A 21,927-nucleotide genomic window follows, 5' to 3' on the forward strand; every position below is an offset into this window, starting at 1 on the left:
TGCGGACAGTTTCAACACAACTTCAGTCTTATTTTTAAAGTCAAACAGCCAGCCCCCCCCCCTTTTTAAGTTAAAAGCACACACAAATGGCTGCGTGGAACTCCACCGACAAAAACAGCAAATCTGTCAAAGTGAGCCTCCGCGGCGAAGAGAGGAGCTCAGCACGGCCTGGAAATATAACAGATCAGCCCAGACAGGAGGTGCAGTCATCTCGGCTCTGACTGCACAGCCGCAGGAAGCCTGCATGTTTCGGTTCAAGTTCAAAATCAAACCACAAAACTTCTTCTTGTGTCTGTAGCGGAGCAGACACAAAAAAACCCCACAGACTGACATCAGCGGTTCATCCAAAACACCAGCACAGCTGAAGAAAGAGTCAGAAAAAGCTTTACTCACTGATTTCCATGCTCTGGAGGGAGGTGTAGCGCTTGCAGTTACATGTACAGGAGACATTGGCGGCGGTGGCGTTTAAAACACCCATCAAGTTCAACATCTAAAGTCTCCCAGAGTCAGACATAAAGGCTCCAGAAGAGGAAGAAGAGTGGAGGGCTGGAGAAGAAGAAGAAGAAGAAGAAGCAGAAAGGGAAGAAGGAGAGGAGACAAGAAAACAGAGCAAACTCCCCCTCAACAAAAAAATCCTCCCTTTTCTCTCTGTTCTCTCTCCAGCCTCCTCTCCTTCCCCTCCGGTCCGTCAGTCCTCCTCCTGTCTCGGTTCTCTCCTCCTCCTCTCTCCGGTTTCCCCTCCTCTTCCTCCGAAGAGATATCTATCTATCTATCTATCTATCTATCTATCTATCTATCTATCTATCTATCTATCTATCTACCGGCGCACCGCTAAAAAAGTGCAGCCGGTGAATAAATATAGTTACTAAAAATGTTCTTCAGCTAGTTTCAGTGTCCGGGTCTGTCCGTTACAAATCAGCTTCAGTGGATCCGTGTTTTCCGCCGAGTGACCGGCGACTAAACTGCAAAGGGGACGCCTGTCTGCTCCTCTCTCTCTCTCTCTCTCTCTCTCTCTCTCTCTCGCTCTCTCTCTCTTTCTGTCTCTAGGGATCTCTCTCTCGCTCCCTCTCTCTAGTGATCTCTCTTTCTCTCTCTCTTTCTCTTTCTGTCTCTAGGTCTCTCTCTCTCTCTCTCTCTTTCTCTCTCTCTCCATTTGCTTTTTTGGCACATCTCATACAGACAGGGAGGAAGCAGCAGAAACCCACAGACTGTCTTTTTTGTTAACTCAAATATCACCAGTTTGTCTTTGGTGCACTCTCTGTTCATTTATTATTATTTACAGCTTTTTAATAATACGTTCAGAGGATCTATGTGCTCTAAAGTCCCAAAATAAAAGTGTTTTGTTATAAAAAAGGAGGTGTAAAAAAAAAACGTATACACTAAGTATTGATTTAAAGTTCGTTGGCTGGTGTAGTTACACTGCCAGAACATTAGGTGGCAGTGTTGCCAGACGCATGATAATTATCGTATCTGTACAGTTACAATCTGTAGTGCAAAAAAAAAAATTGAATCTGTCTGGGGATATTGGGTCCCTTTGTCCCTTACATAGTCCATCCATCCATCTTCAAACCTCTTATCAGGGGCTGTGTTGCAGGGGCGGCAGTCTAAGCAGGGAAGCCCAGACTTTCCTCTCACCAGACACTTCTTCCAGCATTTGTGGGGGAATCCTGAGGCGTTCCCAGGCAAGCCGTGAGGCATAGTCTCTCCACTGTGTCCTTGGTGTCCCCGGGGTCTTCTCCAGGTGGGACATGCCCACAATACCTCCCCAGGGAGGAGTCTAGGGGGGCATCCAACACAGATGCCCGAGCCACCTCAGCTGGCTCTTCTCGATGTGGAAAAGCAGCGGCTCCGAACTCCTCTTGGGTGACTGAGCTCCTCACCCTATCTCTAAGGGAGCGCCCAGCCACCCTTCGAAGGAAACTCATTTCGGCCACTTGTGATCGCGATCTCTTTCTTTCGGTCACTAAAGCTCATGACCATGGGTGACGGTTGGAACGCAAATTGACTGGTAAATAGAGAGCCTTGCCTTTCGGATCAGCTCCTTCTTCCGCACAACGTGTCGTTCCCTCACCCTGACATACACAAACTCCTCCACTTGGGGCAGGAGCTCTCTAACTCGGAGAGGACAAGCCATCTTTTTCCGGTCGAGAACCATGGCCTCAGACTTGGAGGTGCTGATTCTTATCCCAGCCGCTTCACACTCGGCTGCAAACCATCCCAGTACACACTGGAGGCCCCTGTTAGATAAGGCCAAGAGGACAACATCATCCGCAAAAAGCAGAGATGAAGTCCTGTGGTCCCCACAGTGGACCCCAACTCCGGCCCCTCACTGCGCCTAGAAATTCTCTCCATGCAAATGGTGACAAAGGACAGCCTTGCCGGAGTCCAACATGAACCGGAAAAATAGGTCTTGCATAGTCCACTTCAAAAGCTAAGCTAACCTAGCATGGACAACCAAGATGCATCATTCATTTACTATCATTAGCGGTTTTGAGTAATCTGAGAGACATAACTGTTACATGTTCCCAAAAGACAAACAGTGGTTGCTAGTTTGCTCACTTGCCTTCATGGCTGTTATAATACATGCTAATATATATATAGGTTTGCTCATACAAATTTATCATATTTGTGCTCTCCAGCTAATAAACTCTGTACAAATTACTGATTTTTGCTCACAATAATGCACAGTGTGTATTTTGTGTGCAGTATACCCCCCCCCCCCAGACAATTGACCTAATTCTAAAATTATGCACATAAACCGTCAATTTATGCTCACAAAGACTAACATACTAAATTACTGTTTGAAGGTACTTAATTTGAGTGTTGATTTCTCTGTATGTGTTCATTTTATTTCCCCCCTGCAATCTTACTATTGCACCTAAAATAAAACCATTACAATGTTTTTCTAAACCTGTCTTTATTTTTATTTTTTAAATAGTGTGTCAGTGTTGGCAAAATTTGGACCAAATCTGACCCGCAGTGAGTTTTTTTATCCTTCATTAGATTCACAGTAGCAATCGTACTTGTGCCTGGTTTCCCCTATTTTGTCACCAACGCTAATGAAACTGGCAAAATAAGGGTAGAACATACTTCAGCTTCAAGTGACAAAACACAACTGTGTTGCTAAGATTTGAGCTCGTTAACACTGTAATTGAGCATTTTACCATCGTGGACACGTGCATCAATATGACCGTTAAAATATTCATTATTCCAAAAGTGTCAGAAAAAGTCTCTCTCTCTCTCTCTCTCTCTCTGTGTGTGTGTGTTCGCAGTGGATCCACAGAGCCAGACGGCCTTACGTCACCTCCTTGATTGACAGACCCCAGGGACCAATGGGCCCAGACTATAACAGCATGTCTCATCTGAGTCAACTTTCTAATTAGGTCTGCTGAAGTTTATAGCTGCATGTTAAAGTGGTTTTATGGTCCAGCTGGACTCCCCAAAGCTCTAATCATGTAGACAGAAAAAAAAGTTAATTGCCCCAAAATACGGAGGAAAAAAATGAAAGATTACATCATGTTACAATCTGCTGAGGAAGTCAGTGATATTAAAGTATGTGCAGAAGTCTCACCCTCTGAATAAACTTTTGTGAAATTTTAACTTCCCCCTTCCACCCTGACAGGTAACCAGACTTGTTTACCTGATCACCCTTCAGACAAACTAAATAAGATCATAAACCAGGTCTGCCTATCTGCTTGATTATCATTACATTCAATAGGACTGCAAGCCTTCACTCTGTCCACCGACCTCTGCTCTGCTGCCCCCTGCTGGACACCAGCAGCAGCACCAGGCCTGCTCAGGTTGTCTGAAGTGAGGGAGTGGAGCAATATAAGTCCGCAGTCATTTCCCTGTTGAACAAGTGCCATAAGCGATAATAAATTATTACAGGGAAGTTAGGTGGTAATATGCTGTTGGAGATTTATACTGTAATAAACTCCTCCTAACTACAATACACACAGACAATAAGAATTAAAGATGACAGCACCTTATTAACTCCCAAAAGGAAGCTGGCAAACTACCTGAGAAAACAGAGCTCTGAAAAGTTAGGATGATTAATTGTTGATACACTTTAGTGTATTGTTGCAAGTCAGTCGCGACCTGGATGGCAGTATAACAGACTCTAGACAAAACAAACCATAATTCTCCACACAAATAACAAGGTGAGAAAAGACAAGGTGACAAAGCATGTGGGGCCAAAGGTTATCATAACTAATCAAAACTACGTTTAGATGAGAAAAGGTCAGTTAAAAATTAAAATTGAATAAAGTTAAAGTTAAATTAGAAAATGTAAATAAACAGAAACAGAAAAGAGAAAAAAAATCAACAGAAATGATCTGAAACAGTGTATTTTTACAAACTAAATTAATAATAAAAAAGGAAAACGTATTTATGTTTATATTCTGATGATATAAAAAACATGTATTTTAATGTAATTTAAAATATATAAAAATGTATATAATATATTATTTCCTAAATTATAAAATTAAATTAAAATAATTTGGAAAAAATACAGGAAATATATTTATTTTATTTTAAATAATGTGAACTCTGATTAAAGTTATTTACTAATATAAAATATAACATAGAATAAAATTAAATGTAAATGTAAACAAAAAGTTAAAAACAAACTATAACAAATGTTTAACTATAATACCTGACAGTATTAAAAGCTAGAAGTTTAAAATAGTTCCGTGTTTAGTTTGGAGAGCAAATGTAGTAAAGAACATGAAATATGTCACATTTCACATTGTTTGTGGATCAGAATATGAAGATATGGAATAAAATAAATCAACTGGTTGCTAACTCATTGTTTAATCTCCTCTTAGTTGTTTGTACAAAGACACAGAGCTCCTCCATTAGTCTGTGTTGTCACAGGCCTTGGTGCAAGCAGCTGGCTCAGACAGTCATAATCAAGCTGGCAGTGAGTCAATTTACCGTCTAAAGGAGCTGAGTCACCAAAACGGACACCCAGGTGTGGTCATTCTTTGTGTCTTTCCGCCTTTCTCATCTTTATCGTGCCCTTCCTTTGAAGACTGAAGTGGCTGAATCACTGCTTCACTTGCTCTTTCCCTGCTCTCGCCTGGCTCTCTCTCTCTGAGAGTGAGTCTATCTATTTATCACGCTTTTTTTTCTCTGGTGCTCAGACTGAAAATGACTGTACTAAAAGCAGGGGCTGCGAATGGTGGGGTGGGGTTGAGATGGGGGTTGCTGGTGTTTCAGGAACTGGCGAGAAGATGAAACACAATCCAGGAAGGTCAGTTTGAGTAATAGATCCTTGGAGTTTGGCTTATCAGATGCCGGAAACACTGCACAGCTTCTTCTATTGTTAACAATGTGACACAAGTCTGAAACTGTATCACAGCAGCATTCACTTTATCCTCCGCCTCCATGACTGAGAGATAAGTAGAAAATAAAGACTGTGTCTACAACCTTGACTGGCAGCTCAGGAGGGTGGATGAGAGGAATTTAAAACAAGTTCCCATTAGCGTTCTGAAGTTATAAAAAAATGTTCCGGTTAATGGAAGTCTTTAAACTCTAGTTCTTTAAACTCTACTTTTGGGATCTAACCAACTCAGGGGGTGACTTTCCCAAATGCTTGGTTGGCTTTCCACTCAACACTGATGATTTTTATACCTTCAAAGGAATCAGCAGCACAGATGCCTTCTGGCTGTGCATTTCTGACTAAATGTATGCCCAAAACCACAAAATTTAGGACTATCAAGCCAAGAAATTAGCAGCCAGAACTCCTCCTAGAGATAGGGTGAGATGCTTGGTCACCCGAGAGGAGCTCGGAGTAGAGCCGCTGCTCCTCTACATCGAGAGGAGTCAGCTGAGGTGGCTCGGGCATCTGTTTCGGATGCCTCCTGGACACCTCCCTGGGGAGGTGTTCCGGGCATGTCCCACTGGGAGGAGACCCCGGGGAAGACCCAGGACACGGTGGAGAGACTATGTCTCTCGGCAGGCCTGGGAACGCCTCGGGATTCCCCCTGGAAGAGCTGGAGGAAGTATCTGGTGAGAGGGAAGTCTGGGTGTCCCTGCTTAAACTGCTGCCCCTGCGACCCGGCCCCGGATAAGCGGTTGAAGATGGATGGATGGAACTCCTCCTTGGTGCATCTGACTTCAAGTCAAACTGGAACAATATGGTGGCTCATTTAGAAACTCTTAAATGAGTCTTGGTTGTGCAAAAAGTAGTTCTTAAGACAAGAAAAAAAGCCATGCAGCTAAGCCCTGAACTCACATGTTTGATGTGCTGTATAAGGGGGGCCTTAGATGAGGCAAAACGTGTCACCGTGGCAACCAAAAAAAAATGGAGAAGCTTATTGCAGATAAAGGAGATTTGTCTGTGGTTATAGTTGTGACTTTCTGAGTGAGACCACAGAAGTTGTACTGTACTTTGTAATAAGGGGGAAACAATAAACAACCGATGAAGGATTAACTATCAGATTTATTGCCAGCACTCCCAGTGTTAATGCAAGGTGGTGTCATCCATAACAATGCACGAGTAGCAAGCCAGGTCATGTCACGTGATATCATAACGCATGACATGCTGTGGTTTTCGGCGTGTTATTTCACACTGCGTAAGGATGAATAAGGACCAGCTAATCATGTTCTTAGCCCAAACCCTGACCTTCTAATAGGGTAACCTTCAACACTATAGAATGAGGTGTTTGGTAGTAGGCCTATAAATGTTTCTGATGACTGATGACAAGTACGTGTTTACAAACACAGACATTTTTGTGGCATGTATGCACAAGTAGAATCGATAACATTGCAAACACCTGCATTCCACTCAGCTCAGCCAGCTGCAGGGTTTGGTATTGTGTCTGCAGGCTTACTGTTTGGGGGGGGGGGCAGTGGTGGAACTGAGGCATTGATAAAGGACTTATTGTGTTGGATTGTTGGTAGAATGACGTGAACTTTTGCACCTTTCCTAACTTCACATCAAATATTACTGTAGCCTTTGTTTGCCACTGCCATCCCAACGTAAGCGAGCCAACATGCTCGACAGACAGCAGATATTTCTGGCCTGTCATAGCAGGAAAAAGCTAACTGAAAACATTCAAAATGTCTGCATACCATTCAGGTGAACAAACAAGCATCTCATTCTTCATTGTCTCATCTTGTGTTTATCTCGGTCTTATTTTACATCTCACATTTCTGTTTTTTTATTATTTGTCTTTTTCCTTGTTGTTTTTCACATTTTCTTTTTACTTTCTTCCTTTTGTATGTTTGAGCCACATCCAAAACCCTCACTATGTATAATCCCCCTTCACTTATCGTCCTGCCTCTCTGCTTGCTTTTCCCCTAAATTCAATTTGACATGCATTATTAGCAAATGAGATAAACACAGAACTGCAGAGACACAAATAAACATTGTACACCCCTCTCTCTCTCTCTCTCACTCGCTCTCTCTCACTGTTTCTTTAGGTCTCTCTGCCCAGGTGTGCAGTAGCCTGTGTCTGATGCTTGTGTTCAGGGTAATAACCATCAAGAGTCTTAGGAGGTGGCCAATCCCGTTGCAGGTGGGATTAAACAGGGATTAAGCATGTTTCTCCATGAAAGCAGACAGACAGACTAGCACTAATCTGACTTTAGCCTTGTACTGAAAAACGGCAGGTTTGAGCAATCCCACTCTTCCGTGCCTGCATTTTGCATGTGTGTTTTATGTTTGTGTGTGTGTTTGCTTGTGATTCCACCTTTCTGGGAACTACATGTCCCCTGACGAGAAAGGCAAAGGGAATGAAACTGTTATGTGGGTGTTGACGTCTATGGGGGGTGGGGGGGGGGGGGTAGTTTGGGATTACAGTTTAGGGTTAAATCCAAGGTCAGGATCAGGGTTCAAGTCAGGTTTTACAATTTACGGTCAAACTGACACACACACACCTGGAAAAGATGTTTATATAAACACATATTGGATTACAATATTATGGCAAACGCATGCAAAAAACGAAATCTTGTGTTCCAGTATAATAAAAAAAAGACATTTAAACAGTTAACTAACTGCACTAACAGTGCTAGCTGGCTAATCGATGTTGGTTAACAGAACATCTATATAATGGTAAAATAATATAGCAAGCTTGTTTGCGTACATTAGCATCATTTTATGTCCATTAAGTGATTCATTATTGCAGAATACAGCAGCTAATGTTAGCAGTGGTAACACTGTGTAATAATAGTTTATCTATGTACATGTGTCAGGTTGTTGTGTATGGTTTTAATTAATTTGTTTATATTTATGCACCCACTGATTGCACCCAATTTCATTACTACATTGACAATAAAGATTTGATTTGATTCTGTTCAGTATTTTGCTGCATTAGTCAGCTGGTGTTCACACGTAGACATTTGCCCCCAAGGAAAAATCGAATGTTTCAATGTTCAATTGACTACTATTACCATTAACACTGACAGCACAAATTAGACAACCACCACCTTCCTTCCAAAAAAAGGGAGCCGTCACAAAATGTCCATCCATTTGAACCAGTCTGACTCAGATCTCGTCCTTTCAGCAACCCTGTGGTGCTGAAACTGCCCGCTGGCCACCATTGACTCACCAAGGTGAATAATGTCAGGAAGACAACAGGTTTTTATGCAAACCCAGAGTTTAGTCTGGTTCGAAACATTCATCCAGCATTCATGTTTGGCTTCTTTTTTTGTTTGTCACCGACAGCGTTTGGTCACTTTTGGATTCAGTTTGTAATCATGACTGATAGAAGACAAAAGGGTGAAGCCATGAGAATAAAACAAAGGGTGGAATGAACTGCAATAATCTTTGTTCACTCTCCGATAAAAGCTTGACATTTACTAAAATCTGTGCTTCAGGATATTATAAACAGGGTCCCGCCTGGCTGCACGCACACACACACACATACACACACTGTCACCCTCTCCTCTCTGCTGCAGCTGTGTGAGGTAATGTCTGTCTGTGTCTGTGTCTGTGCAACACCCTGCAAGAATAACAAATCCACCTCTCTCTCTCTCTCTCTCATCCTTTTTCTATCTCATTATCTCACCCTCTGTCTGTCTTTCTGTCTGCCCCCCACCTTTACCTCCCTCCCTCTCTCTCTCTCTCCTCTGTCTACACTCCTCTTTTCCTTGCTCGCTCGGCTGCCCACCCCCCCATCGCAACCACTTCTGTTTGAGGCTAGACGCAGTAGACTATTAAAAATGTCCTCTGTCGAGAAGAGATTGTGTTGTAAACAAAGAAAGAAAGGAAGAGGGGAAACAGGCGTAAAGCAGGCAGGGTAAACAGAGAAGTCAAACACAGAATAGGAAGCGAGACAGAAGAGAAAAACCTAAGTTTGTGTTACTGTATTTATTTACAGTTTTAAAGCTGAAAAACAGATGCATGTTCAGAGACATTTGCACGGCTGTTTAGAGGTCAGGAAGTCCAGCTTCCAGTCCGGCAAATGAGGTTGGGTCTGACCAACTGGAAAGATACTCCAGTCCGACTCAAGTGCAGCAGTGCTATCATCTATCATTACTGTCTCTGTGGTGAGGATGTAAGCTTTTATTTCCACCAACATGTCCTCGCACAGAGCAGCCACTATGGCTTGATTCTCATCAGGAATTATATCCATATGGAGCTAACGTCCAAAGGGACAATACCTGCCACAGAAGGAGGTGGAGAGGTGGATAACTCTGGTCCAGATGTTCAGCCAGGACAGACTGCCGCTTTCTTTGATTTATGTGCTTTGTATCCTGATGTCACTTTTATTGTTGTGCACAATTAGGTGTAGGCTTAGGCGCTGTTCACACTGGAGAAAGTCAATCCAGCTAGAGTAGGATTGAATCAGGATAGCCTTTAAGCTGGATACGTTCAGACCTATTTTCAAATCTTTCTCACACGCGTGTCCGCGCTCAATTCAGTTTAATCCAGCGTGTATGTTGTCCTCCAAACCGCTAGGTGGCGCCTTGTAATATACAAAGTCCCTTCAGGTCATGGTAGGACCACGTGCGCGCATGCGTCGTGCATTTTTTTTGTCCCTTGTTGCTCATTCTTTTGTTCAAAAAGCAGTTTATTCCTTTGTAGCTCTGACAAAAATAAACTCGGTACGGTACTCAATACGGCCCGAATCCCACTCTAGCCGGATTGATTTCCCCAGTGTGAACAGGGTCTAAAAGACCTCAGATGGAAAAGAAATCATAGTTTTTACCTTATAGTGATAGTAGTATATAACTATGAACAAAGCTTCTGTGACATCATCCAGGGGCAGAGGAGCCGTTTTGAGCCTCGATGGGAGGCTCCGACTGTCGCCGCAATGGCAGAGTGACTCACTTTGGAGCCACCCTCGAATGGACGGTCAATTTAAACACTTAATTTTAAGCTGTAGAAGCTACAGCTTAAAATGACAAAGACAATACATAAACTGAACTTTAACCACACATGTGCTAGCACCTTAAAACACAGTCAGTCATGCAGAGTCTGATCCAAAAATGGCAACAAGAAGGCTGGAGGAGGCTGAAGGAGTGTTTCCTTCATTATCACTGACTGTCAACACTGCCTGCTCCCTTTGGTAAATGTTGTAAAGACAGCAGCCTTTTGTTGTTGGTACGGCTCATCTGCTCCTCCTCTCTGATACTCAAATAAAGTGACTAATATAATCTTTGCAAAAGATTACGAGAAGGGTTTATATTTGGTGTGTGTGTGTGTGTAGATGTTTTGGGCACTAAAAGCTGAAGCCACCATTTTGTTGTAAAAATCACACTCTCACTGCTCTGTTAGAGCGGGAGCAGAGGAAAGAGCAGCCGAGACAAAAATAAAAGTATGGTTTTTTTTTGTTAAATGTAGTCAGGCTGCCCCCACACACACATACACACACATTATGAATGCTTTATTTCAATACTGAGCATTAAAACCAGCAGGCAGGCTGTTAAAAGACATTTAGATAGACACACAATGTTAAAGACACATATTTTAGACACTTTTAGGTATCTATGCACATTCAACACAGTCTGCAGTGTGTGTGTGTGTGTGTGGGGGGGGGGGGGGTAATGTTGTCATTGTATAATGAGACTAATCTGATTACAGTGTGACAGATTAGATGTGTCTCACTTTCCTGTCTGTCCGTCTGCCTGTCTCTGTCTCTGTGTCTTGCTGCTATGTCTGCTTCCTATGAAGATTAAAAGTTCTCATGTTGTCACTCTTGACTTGCTGCCTGATTTATAACTTAACGTTATAATGATCTTCCGTTGTTGCTACAGTAAACAAGACTTCAACCAAATCTGAGCAAGTAGTTTTGTTGCCCAAACCAAACTGTTTGTGTGTGTGTTAGCCCTGGCAACCTGTCCAGGATGTAGCTCGGCTCATGCCCTTTCACAGCTGTGACAGGCCCCAGCGGCCCCATTGCCCTCTCTATGGGATAAACCACACACAGAGCACGCACAGATAGTCCCATAAAACAATAGTGATCCAAAGAAACTAACACTGGCTGTCTGCAGAACTTCACTTTTGGCTTATAACGATTTGGTTAAAGTTTGGTTTTGGATTGAAACAGACTCTTTCACCTTTCTAAACACATCTTTGCAAATTATTTTCATTAGTCCCACTCACATGTCTGTGAAAGACAGGGACATTTTATAGCATCTTTGAGTTGGCAGCACAGAACCAATTCAGCTGCAGTGTGAAAGGGTCATCCAGTTTATCCTTTGAACGCTTGCTTTGAGGTGGCATCACACCAGCTCATATTACCAAAGGGCACATTTTGCATGACACTGGGTCCTCAAAAACACATAATTGACTATATGTGACCACAAGTGGGCGCCAGATATGATCTCTTTTCTAATGATATTATGGTGAAGATGGTCTTGAGGCGCTGACCTGTCCGTGCGCCCTGACCTCCTCCCTCCTAAGACCACTGCCCAGTCAGGTCTGTTAGGTTAGTATGTATTGCCAAAGGAATATGATTTCAGTCTACACGCCTTACTGCACTGCATTGCGACAAAAGCTGAGCCTGGTTTAAATTTTCGAACAGACTTCGCTGTGCTTTTCTGCCCTCTGCTCTGGGATCCGCACTGCATCAACAGTGCGGCCTAATTGAAATGAAGAAGAGGGCCTCACTGTTTCACATGAGGCTCAAGTTAATCTGACTGTGGACTTAAACTCCCCAAGAAAACATTGGGTTTGTCCAGTCCATCTCTGGGCTGGCTGTCTGTACATCTGTGACCGTCTCACTGCCTGCCTGTTCCTGATTTTAGTTAAAAATGAATGCAGACATCCTCACAGTGCGTAGGAAGGTTTCTTTAGAAGTCAATATTGTTTTAGCAGATAGAGAATATTCTTTCATCCTCAACAGCAAAGAAAAAAGTCCCAGTCTGAAGGCTGAAACTGCAGTGCTGGATAAGCCTATTACAGTGTGTGTGTGTCTGGGAGGTTTTTGGACTCGTTGATTACTCATCGTCAAGCTAAGAGACACACACATACACACAGAGTGAGTAAAGCCTGTGTGACTGATAGGGTTTCCTAACAGCAGATCAGACTGTGTCTCTCTTCTGGCTCAGTGGTGTTTAGTCTGTGTGTGTGTGTGTGTGTGTGTGATATGTTGCCTCTTTGTGTTCTTTCTCCCTTTTTCTTGTATCCCTACATCCTTTTCTCACCTGCAATCCCATGCCCATTGCTTTTCCTCTTCCCTTTCTCCCCTTTCCCCTCCCTCTCTCTCTCTGGCTCTCTCTCTGTCTGACACTACACCTCTCTCTCCATCTCCCTCTCTCCCTCTCCCCATTTTAATGCTCCATCTACCCCCCCACCCCCCTCTCCCTCATTATTCGGTATAATCGGTTGTCTAGACAGTGACTCCCCACACAGATCGCACCTGAGAGAAAGAGAAAGAGAGTGATGGAGGGAGATGAAAAAGGAAATGAGACAGAAGAAAAGAGGCGATAAAATGCAAGGAAAACACATGGCTGGATGGAGAGACGCACAGCGAGAGGAGAGGGTGGAAAAGAAGCAATAAAAGCACACACACACACACACACACACACACACAGCGATTTGGAGAAACTGCAGATTGACGATATGAAATACATTTATTAGTTTTTTCACTATAGTCTAGACTGGTTGATTTTCCAATGAGTGTGTGTGGTATTTTTATTATATCTTTATGGGGACTTCTGAATGATGTTCCAGAGAAAACTTTGCCCCTTTTAGCACACATTGACTGACACGCATGGACAAGTCCCTAGAAAATGTCCTGAAGATGTTCATGTTTCCCATCTTTGACTAACTGTTGCAACTTTAGAGCATATATTGGGTATTTAAATGATAATAGTGTGTGTGTTTCCAGGTCTTCTATTTCAACATGGCACAAAAAAGCCCATCAGGATTATTTTCAGTGTGTTGTGGAAGAACTTGCCCGTCTTTAACCTCATTATCCTTCATCAGACAAGCACATATGGTGGATGGGTGTCCATGCACTTATGTACATTTAGTGTATCAGCAAATTGCCTTTGTGGTCTATTCAAATGAAGTGTGTACAGTGTGTGAGTGCCACAGGTGCATACTGCCCCCTCATGGTTTTTTTGGGTGTACTGCACATTAGGCCACTGCACTTGCTGTACACCAAGCGATCCTGCAACTGTTAGGACTAGACTGAAGGACACTTTTTTTCAAATATTTGTTTGCTCTATTGCAGTTTTACTTTTTTTTGCTTCTATCCCCTGTTCTACCTGGCAACAGTGGTGCCATCACATCTGATTGGCTGCTCTCACACATCATGTTGCAATGCAAATGTGTAGGCTGTTAGTGTGACTATAATTTAGAGCAACTCTGCAAGTCATAGGACAAAGTGGAAGCAAGAGATGTTTTGGTTGTTTATAAGTTAAAGTTTTAGGATTAAAAACAGATAGTGACTGCACCCACACCCATTCCACACTCCACACCATCACCAGGTGATGGTCCTCAACACCGCCAAGACCATGGAGCTGGTCATAAATTTCATGAGGAAAACAAACTGTCATCCAGTTCTGTTTACTAACAGGACTGTATGGAGAGCAGACTTCCTATATGTCCACATAAATACCAGGGACTGCCACAGAACTGGTAAAGAAGGCACAGCAAAGACTTTTTCTTCTGAGAGAACTCACAAAGCACCACCTTACACAGTGAATGTGTCCTTCTACTATTGGTATGTGTGGGGTTTGGTTGCTTGCAAAGTGGCAGAGGATGGAAGTTGAGGAGAAAGTTGCCACTACCACCCAAACACAAAAACCTGCCCTCTCCCCTGCCTGAAATGAGAGCATTCTGGGATAACACTCTTTGAAATCCTGCAATCAGACATTTTAACATAAAAAAATGCATATTGGGCAATATTTCAGTATGTGTTGTGCATCCATCCATCCATCCATCTTCTACCGCTTATCCGGGGCCGGGTCGCGGGGGCAGCAGTCTAAGCAGGGACACCCAAACTTCCCTCTCACCAGACACTTCTTCCAGCTCCTCTGGGGGAATCCCGAGGCGTTCCCAGGCCAGCTGAGAGACATAGTCTCTCCACCGCGTCCTGGGTCTTCCCCGGGGCCTCCTCCCAGTGGGACATGCCCGGAACACCTCCCCAGGGAGGCGTCCAGGAGGCATCCGAACCAGATGCCCGAGCCACCTCAGCTGGCTCCTCTCGATGTGGAGGAGCAGCGGCTCTACTCCGAGCTCCTCTCGGGTGACTGAGCTTCTCACCCTATCTCTAAGGGAGCGCCCAGCCACCCTTCGAAGGAAACTCATTTCGGCCGCCTGTATTCGCGATCTCATTCTTTCGGTCACTACCCAAAGCTCATGACCATAGGTGAGGGTAGGAACGTAGATTGACCGGTAAATCGAGAGCTTCGCCTTCCGGCTCAGCTCCTTCTTCACCACAACAGACCGGTACAGCGACCGCATTACTGCGGAAGCTGCACCGATCCGTCTGTCAATCTCCCGCTCCATTTTCCCCTCACTCGTGAACGAGACCCCGAGATACACAAACTCCTCCACTTGGGGCAGGAACTCTCCTCCGACCCAGAGAGGACAGACTACCTTTTTCCGGTCGAGAACCATGGCCTCAGACTTGGAGGTGCTGATTCTCATCCCAGCCGCTTCACACTCGGCTGCAAACCGTCCCAGTGCACACTGGAGGTCCCGGCTCGATGAAGCCAACAGGACAACATCATCTGCAAAAAGCAGAGATGAAATCCTATGGTTCCCGAACCAGATCCCCTCCGGTCCCTCGCTGCGCCTAGAAATTCTGTCCATAAAAATTATGAACAGAACCGGTGACAAAGGGCAGCCCTGCCGGAGTCCAACATGCACTGGGAACAGGTCTGACTTACTGCCGGCAATACGAACCAAACTCCTGCTCCGGCCATACAGGGACCTAACGGCCCTCAGCAGAGGGCCACGGACCCCATACTCCCAGAGCACCTCCCACAAGATGCCGCGAGGGACACGGTCGAACGCCTTCTCCAAGTCCACAAAACACATGTGGACTGGTTGGGCGAACTCCCATGAACCCTCCAGCACCCTGCGGAGGGTATAGAGCTGGTCCAGTGTTCCGCGGCCAGGACGAAAACCACATTGCTCCTCCTTAATCCGAGGTTCGACTATAGGCCTAATTCTCCTCTCCAGTACCCTGGCGTAGACCTTCCCAGGGAGGCTGAGGAGTGTGATCCCCCTGTAGTTGGAGCACACCCTCCGGTCCCCCTTTTTAAAAAGAGGGACCACCACCCCGGTCTGCCAGTCCAGCGGCACTGCCCCCGATTGCCACGCGATGTTGCAGAGGCGTGTCAACCAAGACAGCCCCACAACATCCAGAGACTTAAGGTACCCAGGGCGAATCTCATCCACCCCCGGTGCCTTGCCGCCGGGGAGCTTTTTGACTACCTCGGCAACTTCAGCACAGGTGATGAACGAGTCCACCACTGAGTCATCAGCCTCCGCTTCCATAATGGAAGGCGTGTTGGTGGGATTGAGGAGGCCCTCAAAGTACTCTTTCCACCGTCCAACCACCCCCTCAGTCGAGGTCAACAGCTCCCCACCTCCACTGAATACAGTGTTGGCAGAGTACTGCTTCCCCCTCCTGAGGCGCCGGACGGTTTGCCAGAATCTCTTTGAGGCTGACCGATAGTCCTCCTCCATGGCCTCCCCGAACTCCTCCCAGGCCCGAGTTTTTGCCTCTACAACTGCCCTTGCTGCAGCACGCTTGGCCTGCCGATACCCATCAGCTGCTTCAGGAGTCCCACAAGCCAACCAGGCCCGATAGGACTCCTTCTTCAGCTTGACGGCATCCCTGACCTCCGGTGTCCACCACCGGGTCCGGGGATTGCCGCCACGACAGGCACCAGAGGCCTTGCGGCCGCAGCTTCGGACAGCTACATCGACAATGGAGGTGGAAAACATAGTCCACTCCGACTCAATGTCTCCAGCCTCCCTCGGAATCTGGGTGAAGCTCTCCCGGAGGTGGGAGTTGAAGATCTCCCTAGCGGAGGGTTCGGCCAAACGCTCCCAGCAGACCCGCACAGTACGTTTGGGCCTGCCGGGCCCGTCCAGCCTCTTCCCCCGCCAACGGATCCAACTCACCACCAGGTAGTGATCAGTTGACAGCTCAGCCCCTCTCTTCACCCGAGTGTCCAAAACACAAGGTCGAAGGTCGGCTGACACGATTACAAAATCGATCATCGACCTCCGGCCTAGGGTGTCCTGGTGCCAGGTGCACCGATGGACAACCTTGTGCTCGAACATGGTGTTCGTTATGGACAAACCATGCCCAGCACAGAAGTCCAATAACAAAACACCACTCGGGTTCAGATCGGGGAGGCCGTTCCTCCCAATCACGCCTCTCCAGGTGTTACTGTCACTGCCCACGTGGGCGTTGAAGTCTCCCAGCAAGATGACAGAGTCCCCGGTTGGGGTGCCATCCAGCACCCCTCCCAGAGACTGTAAGAAGGTCAAGTACTCTACACTGCTGTTCGGCGCATACGCCGAAACCACAGTGAGAGACCTCTCCCCAACCCGGAGGCGCAGGGAGGCGACCCTCTCACATACTGGGGAAAACTCCAACACATGGCAGCTAAGCTGTGGGGCTATAAGCAAGCCCACACCAGCCCGCCGCCTCTCACCATGGGCAACTCCAGAATAGAAGAGAGTCCAACCCCTCTCAAGGAGTTGAGTTCCAGAACCCAAGCTGCGCGTGGAGGCGAGCCCGACTATATCTAGTCGGTACCGCTCGGCCTCCCGCACAAGCTCAGGCTCCTTCCCCCCCAGCGAGGTGACATTCCATGTCCCCAGAGCCAGTTTCTGTGTCCGGTGATCAGGTCGCCGAGGCCCCCGCCTTCGACTGCCACCCAATCCACTCTGCACCGGCCCCTTACGGTTCCTCCCACCGGTGGTGGGCCCATGGGAGGTCGGCCCCACGTCGCTGCTTCGGGCTAAGCCCGGCCGGGCCCCGTGGGGAAAGGCCCGGCCACCAGGCGCTCGCATTCGAGCCCCAACCCCGGGCCTGGCTCCAGGGTGGGGCCCGGCTGCGCCATACCGGGCGACGTCACGGTCCTTGATTTTACTTGCCTCATAAGGGGGTTTTTGGACCGCTCTTAGTCTGGCCCATCACCCAGGACCTGTTTGCCTTGGGAGACCCTGCTGGGGGCATTAAGCCCCCGACAACATAGCTCCTAGGATCATCTGGGCACTCAAACCCCTCCACCACAGTAAGGTGGCGGTCCATGGAGGGGATGTGTTGTGCAGTAAATGTTTATCTATTTGTCATTGTGCCCTTTTAAATCTTTTTAAGCCCTTTTTTGGTCACTTTCACTCTGATTGCATCCAATTTTTGTGTACTGTGAACAATAACAACAATGGTTCTTTAGAATATTCTATTCTATTCAAAATCAACTTCAGGTATGTCTAAACATCAATTTGGATCTTGTCACACAGTTGCGTAGCCATAACAATGAAGAATGAAAAAGCAAATACTGAAAGATGCTAGAACATTTAAAAATGTATAAATATTCATATATATTATAATGCATATGTAAAATAAATTGATCTGTATCAGGCTAAATAACAAGGAATTTAAACATAGACCGTACACATTTCCTTGCAGTACTTATTTTTCACCACAGGATGTCACTCATGTGTCTTGTTTTACACGGTCATTGTTTCATTTATTACTGTCCCCCACGGAACCACATCCTGCCCTTATTTGGTTCCACAATACGCATGTAGCGTTGCTTCGCTAGAAGTTGTCAACAGACTCTGGTGACATGAGTGCTGACAATACCGTTGGAAGTGTTTCTGTGCCTTTACGAAACCTTCTGAACTCCATCCAGTGCATCAAAGACCGAGTCAGAGGTAAGGGGCAGTGCGAATGCTAGCGCCTGTTGAGCTAGCTAAACATGCTAACAGCACCTGTAATATCTCTCTTCTGCTTCTTTTTATTTAGGTATTTTTATATATCTATCTTTTTAATGTAACGAATAAGCTAATTTATTTTGTGTGTATTCATAAACCCAAATATACACCCTAGCGTGTGTCAAGCTAGCAAAACATGCTAACAGAATCCCAATCAGAATCTGACATTTTCTGCTGCTAAATAACGATCAAAAGAAGTAATTTAAGTATCTTTGCTTGCTTACCTGCTGGTAGGCGTGGTTGTTGAAACGTTTCTTCATCTAATTTAATGCTCCTTTTTCTCCCTAGATGGAGAATCAAACGAGTCCGACGGAACCTTTAACCTCTCCAACTTCTGGGACACTCTGAGTTGAGTATCATCCACCTGCCCTCTTTATCATTCTCCAGTGAGGGACGAAGTATCGTTTTTTTTGTGGGGTGGAAATAATATCCAGGTATATCAGAAATGACCTTATTTTCTTTAACTTTTGTAACTGTAATTTCCCCCCCTCAGACCAGGCCGTGAAGGCAGTGTCTCAGGAAGCCACCAAACTCAGCCTGGCTTTCTCCAAACCTCCTCTGCCATCACAGCAGGTCAGATTCTTACTGCAATTAACTGCAAAAGTAAAACATCTAAATTAGTAGGCACTCAATGTTAAATATACTTTGACCCAAGCAGTTTCTGTTTTTCCTCCTCCTTCCCCAGGATGGGGAGAAGTTGTCAGAATCCATCATGAAGAGCATCCTGACTCTGTCTACTGTGTATTATTGGCTACCCAAGAGCCAAGGTAATTACCTGAAGCAAAAAAGACACCCAGAAGCCAGCAGAGTAGCCCTGCATCTGGCTAGTTCGTTGTTACTTCAGTAGAAAAGGTGGTCTCCTGATGCTATCGGAAGCTAATTCTTTCTGCTGTCAGACATGTTATAATCAGATATGAAACAGATTTAAATCAGCCTGTCACAGTGTTCCTGTCCTCTCTGTGTCTCAGGGGTGAGTCTGCGTCGACAGGTCAGAGACGCCACAGTCGAGGTGCTGGAAGGAGTCGCGCAGCTGGTGGATGTAATCCTGAAATCACCGCTTCAGAGGTGCGCACGCGTATGACAAGTTATGGATTCTTTTTGTGTCGAGACATGTAAACTAAACTTTAAGATACGTGTGATCGTATTTAAGTTATCAGGCAAATCTTTGTTCCCTTCAAAGCAGTCTTCTTTACTCCTCTCTCTTCTGTCTGGTTATCCACTCCGTCCTTGTTCTCTGCCCTCTGCTTCCCCTCCAGTCTGTCACAGGAACAGCTGACATCAACAGGAGGAGTTTGGTCAGCCTGTGATCAGTTTGCTCAGATGCCACGAGGTCAGTAGACCTGTTAGGATCAAAACAGAAGTCAGGAACAGTAAAATGCTTACACAGCACTCTTACTGTCTGTCAGAGTTATTGCAGCATCAGAAGTATTAGCAGCATCTGCTGCAGCAATGTTCCTGGTTTTATTGATGAATGAACACGTGTTCCACAGATAACAAGGCAGCACTGCTGGTCGTTCTGTCCTCTCAGACTGGAGTTGTAAAAGATGCTATAGAGGAAATTGAACAGGTATACACACACACACACACACACACACACACACACACACACTAAATTGGTTTTATAAGCATTTCATGCTGTTCCATGCAGTTTGAATAGGACTGATTTAAGCTGTGGATTAGTACAACACTACTCTGCACCTGTCACTTGGGGGCAGTGCTGTACCTGTGATTCAGGCCTACAACAAAGCAACTAACTTAACTTGATTAACATGAATATTTTAAATATTGATTTACCACAGGCACTATCGGAGGCCCAGGATCCGTTCAACGACGTACTTGATGATGACCTGGAAGACGACAATATTCGAGGCAACCAGGACACGTACTGGTCGGAAAAGGACCGGCAGGTGATTGGTCCGTGTCAGGGGCTGATGAAAGCATCAGCAGCGTGTCTGAGGAAACTGACGTCAGCCGTCAAAGCCAACGGTGATGTCAGCGAGCCTCAGAATGTCGCTCAGCTCGACGACCTGGCTGACATCACTAAAGATCTCAGCCCTGGGTAGGACACACATACACACACATATTTCAGAGTTTAGAATGTTTCAAAGTGGTCTCAGCTATCAAGATGAATCTGTGCATCTCTTTATGTCTTCAGTGTTGATGATCTGGCTCTCTGTCTTTACCCGCCCATGGACTACAGTGGAGTCGAAAACAATGTAAGACACACACTGGTAATAAAAAAAAAAGTCTCTTTATTAGAGCCTCCAGCTGAATGAACCAGTCATGATTTGTACTGCAGGAATGGCAGGAATCAGAACAGGTGTAATGTTGTTGGCTGTGTTGCTTCACTGCTAAATTTGCATCTTAAAGTACACACTCCCACCCAGCTCTTTATGAGTTTATTAAGTGTTAATTAAGTGTTTTTCTCTACAGGCTTCTAAACTGGCAGCAGTTTTAAAGAAAGTTCTGGAGATCATCAGGTAAGATCTGTGTGCTTCAGTGTGGTTCTTCATCATCATCATCATCATCATCATGGAGCCACCTTTAAAATTGAACTCTTCCTTTCTGCTCCTGCAGGTCCAGTCATGTGTGCGGGGAATCAGAGCTGACGTGGGTCCAGTTCTTAGATGGAGCCGTCGACCACAACCTGCAGAAAACCAAAGACATCATTCACCAGGACAGCTAGTGCTTCTGTGCAGCTGAGAGTGTGTGTGTTTTTATGTGAGGGAAGAGTGTGTGTGTGTATTTCTGAGAGAGAGTGTCGCTTAGTTCACAAATGCTTCCTCCTGAAGGGAAAAAAAGACATTATAATGTTCCTCTGCATAACCTGAGCAAGTCATTACAGTAATAACCAACATTAAGGTTTGACACACAGATTAACCTGCCAAACGGGTGTGCTGTGTGGAGTCATTAAAATAGCAAACAAATCTGTTTAAACCTCATGAAGTTTTGTTTCATGTAGACAGCAGATCAAACTAATCCATCCATCCATCATCTGAACCTGCTTCGACCTGCAGTGCAGGTTCACGGGGGGGCCGGAGCTGGAGTACACCCAGGACAGGTCACCAGTCCGTCACAGGGCAACACACAACATGTTATGGAGTATTAACTCTAGTTAGTCTCAGCCTAGATAAAAGCCGAATGAGATTCAAAGCAATGCTCTATAATAAACCATTATTATTATGTGCTTAATGTCTTTTCTGGGAATCTTGTTTTATTACATAAAGGATTTTAGTGGCACTAAGTTCACATATATCAAAGCATAAAAAATCTCTCATACTCATACTAATAAAAACCTGCTAACCCACAAGTCCTCCATTGTGCAACAGCTGTCCTGCCCTCAGTCCTGTTTCTCAAGACAAAGGAGCTCAGTAGTCACAATTTTGACTGCTAACCCTCTTGTATACACTCAGTATGATATGGAGATTTGTAGATCAAAAGGAAATAAATGAGGTATATATAACCTGTGTAGTGCTGCATAATTATAATAACTGAATACAGTCAGTAATCACCTCATTCTATCTTCTCCTATTGTTTTTCTTGTGACAGTCTACATTAAA

General features: G+C 45.3%; 2 protein-coding genes across 3 annotated transcripts in view; one reads left to right on the forward strand and one right to left on the reverse strand.

The window, feature by feature from the left end:
- pmepa1 (prostate transmembrane protein, androgen induced 1) overlaps positions 1-18,697 on the reverse strand; it is a 45,621-nt gene extending 26,924 nt beyond the window's left edge. Inside the window, exon 1 of one of the 2 annotated variants that reach the window (XM_028405285.1) lies at positions 18,592-18,697. Coding sequence is in view for 1 of the 2 variants with exons in the window: in XM_028405283.1 (XP_028261084.1) it covers positions 394-490 (97 nt within the window). In the remaining variant the exon portion in view is untranslated. Of the gene's footprint in view, positions 1-393; positions 1,031-18,591 lie in introns of those variants that run through there. The other variant, XM_028405283.1, reaches the window with a different exon arrangement.
- ccndbp1 (cyclin D-type binding-protein 1) lies at positions 18,140-21,559 on the forward strand. Its single transcript, XM_028405281.1, has 11 exons — positions 18,140-18,307; positions 18,656-18,715; positions 18,861-18,940; positions 19,053-19,134; positions 19,336-19,432; positions 19,624-19,697; positions 19,858-19,934; positions 20,167-20,426; positions 20,523-20,583; positions 20,801-20,847; positions 20,945-21,559. The coding sequence occupies exons 1-11, from the start codon at positions 18,220-18,222 to the stop codon at positions 21,051-21,053; spliced, it is 1,035 nt and encodes a 344-aa protein (XP_028261082.1). The 5' UTR covers positions 18,140-18,219; the 3' UTR covers positions 21,054-21,559.
- Positions 21,560-21,927: the final 368 nt, after the last annotated feature.

Source organism: Parambassis ranga, chromosome 5 (genome assembly GCF_900634625.1).
Source record: "Parambassis ranga chromosome 5, fParRan2.1, whole genome shotgun sequence".
NCBI lineage: Eukaryota > Metazoa > Chordata > Actinopteri > Ambassidae > Parambassis > Parambassis ranga.

What these genes read in the sequence shown, in the direction of transcription:
- ccndbp1 (XM_028405281.1), top strand. Translation starts at nt 18,220, where the DNA reads ATGAGTGCTGACAATACCGTTGGAAGTGTTTCTGTGCCTTTACGAAAC. An exon ending in GTTTGCTCAGATGCCACGAG is followed by an intron (nt 19,698 to 19,857) that starts GTCAGTAGACCT and finishes CGTGTTCCACAG; the next exon opens with ATAACAAGGCAGCACTGCTG. An exon ending in ACAGTGGAGTCGAAAACAAT is followed by an intron (nt 20,584 to 20,800) that starts GTAAGACACACA and finishes TTTTCTCTACAG; the next exon opens with GCTTCTAAACTGGCAGCAGT.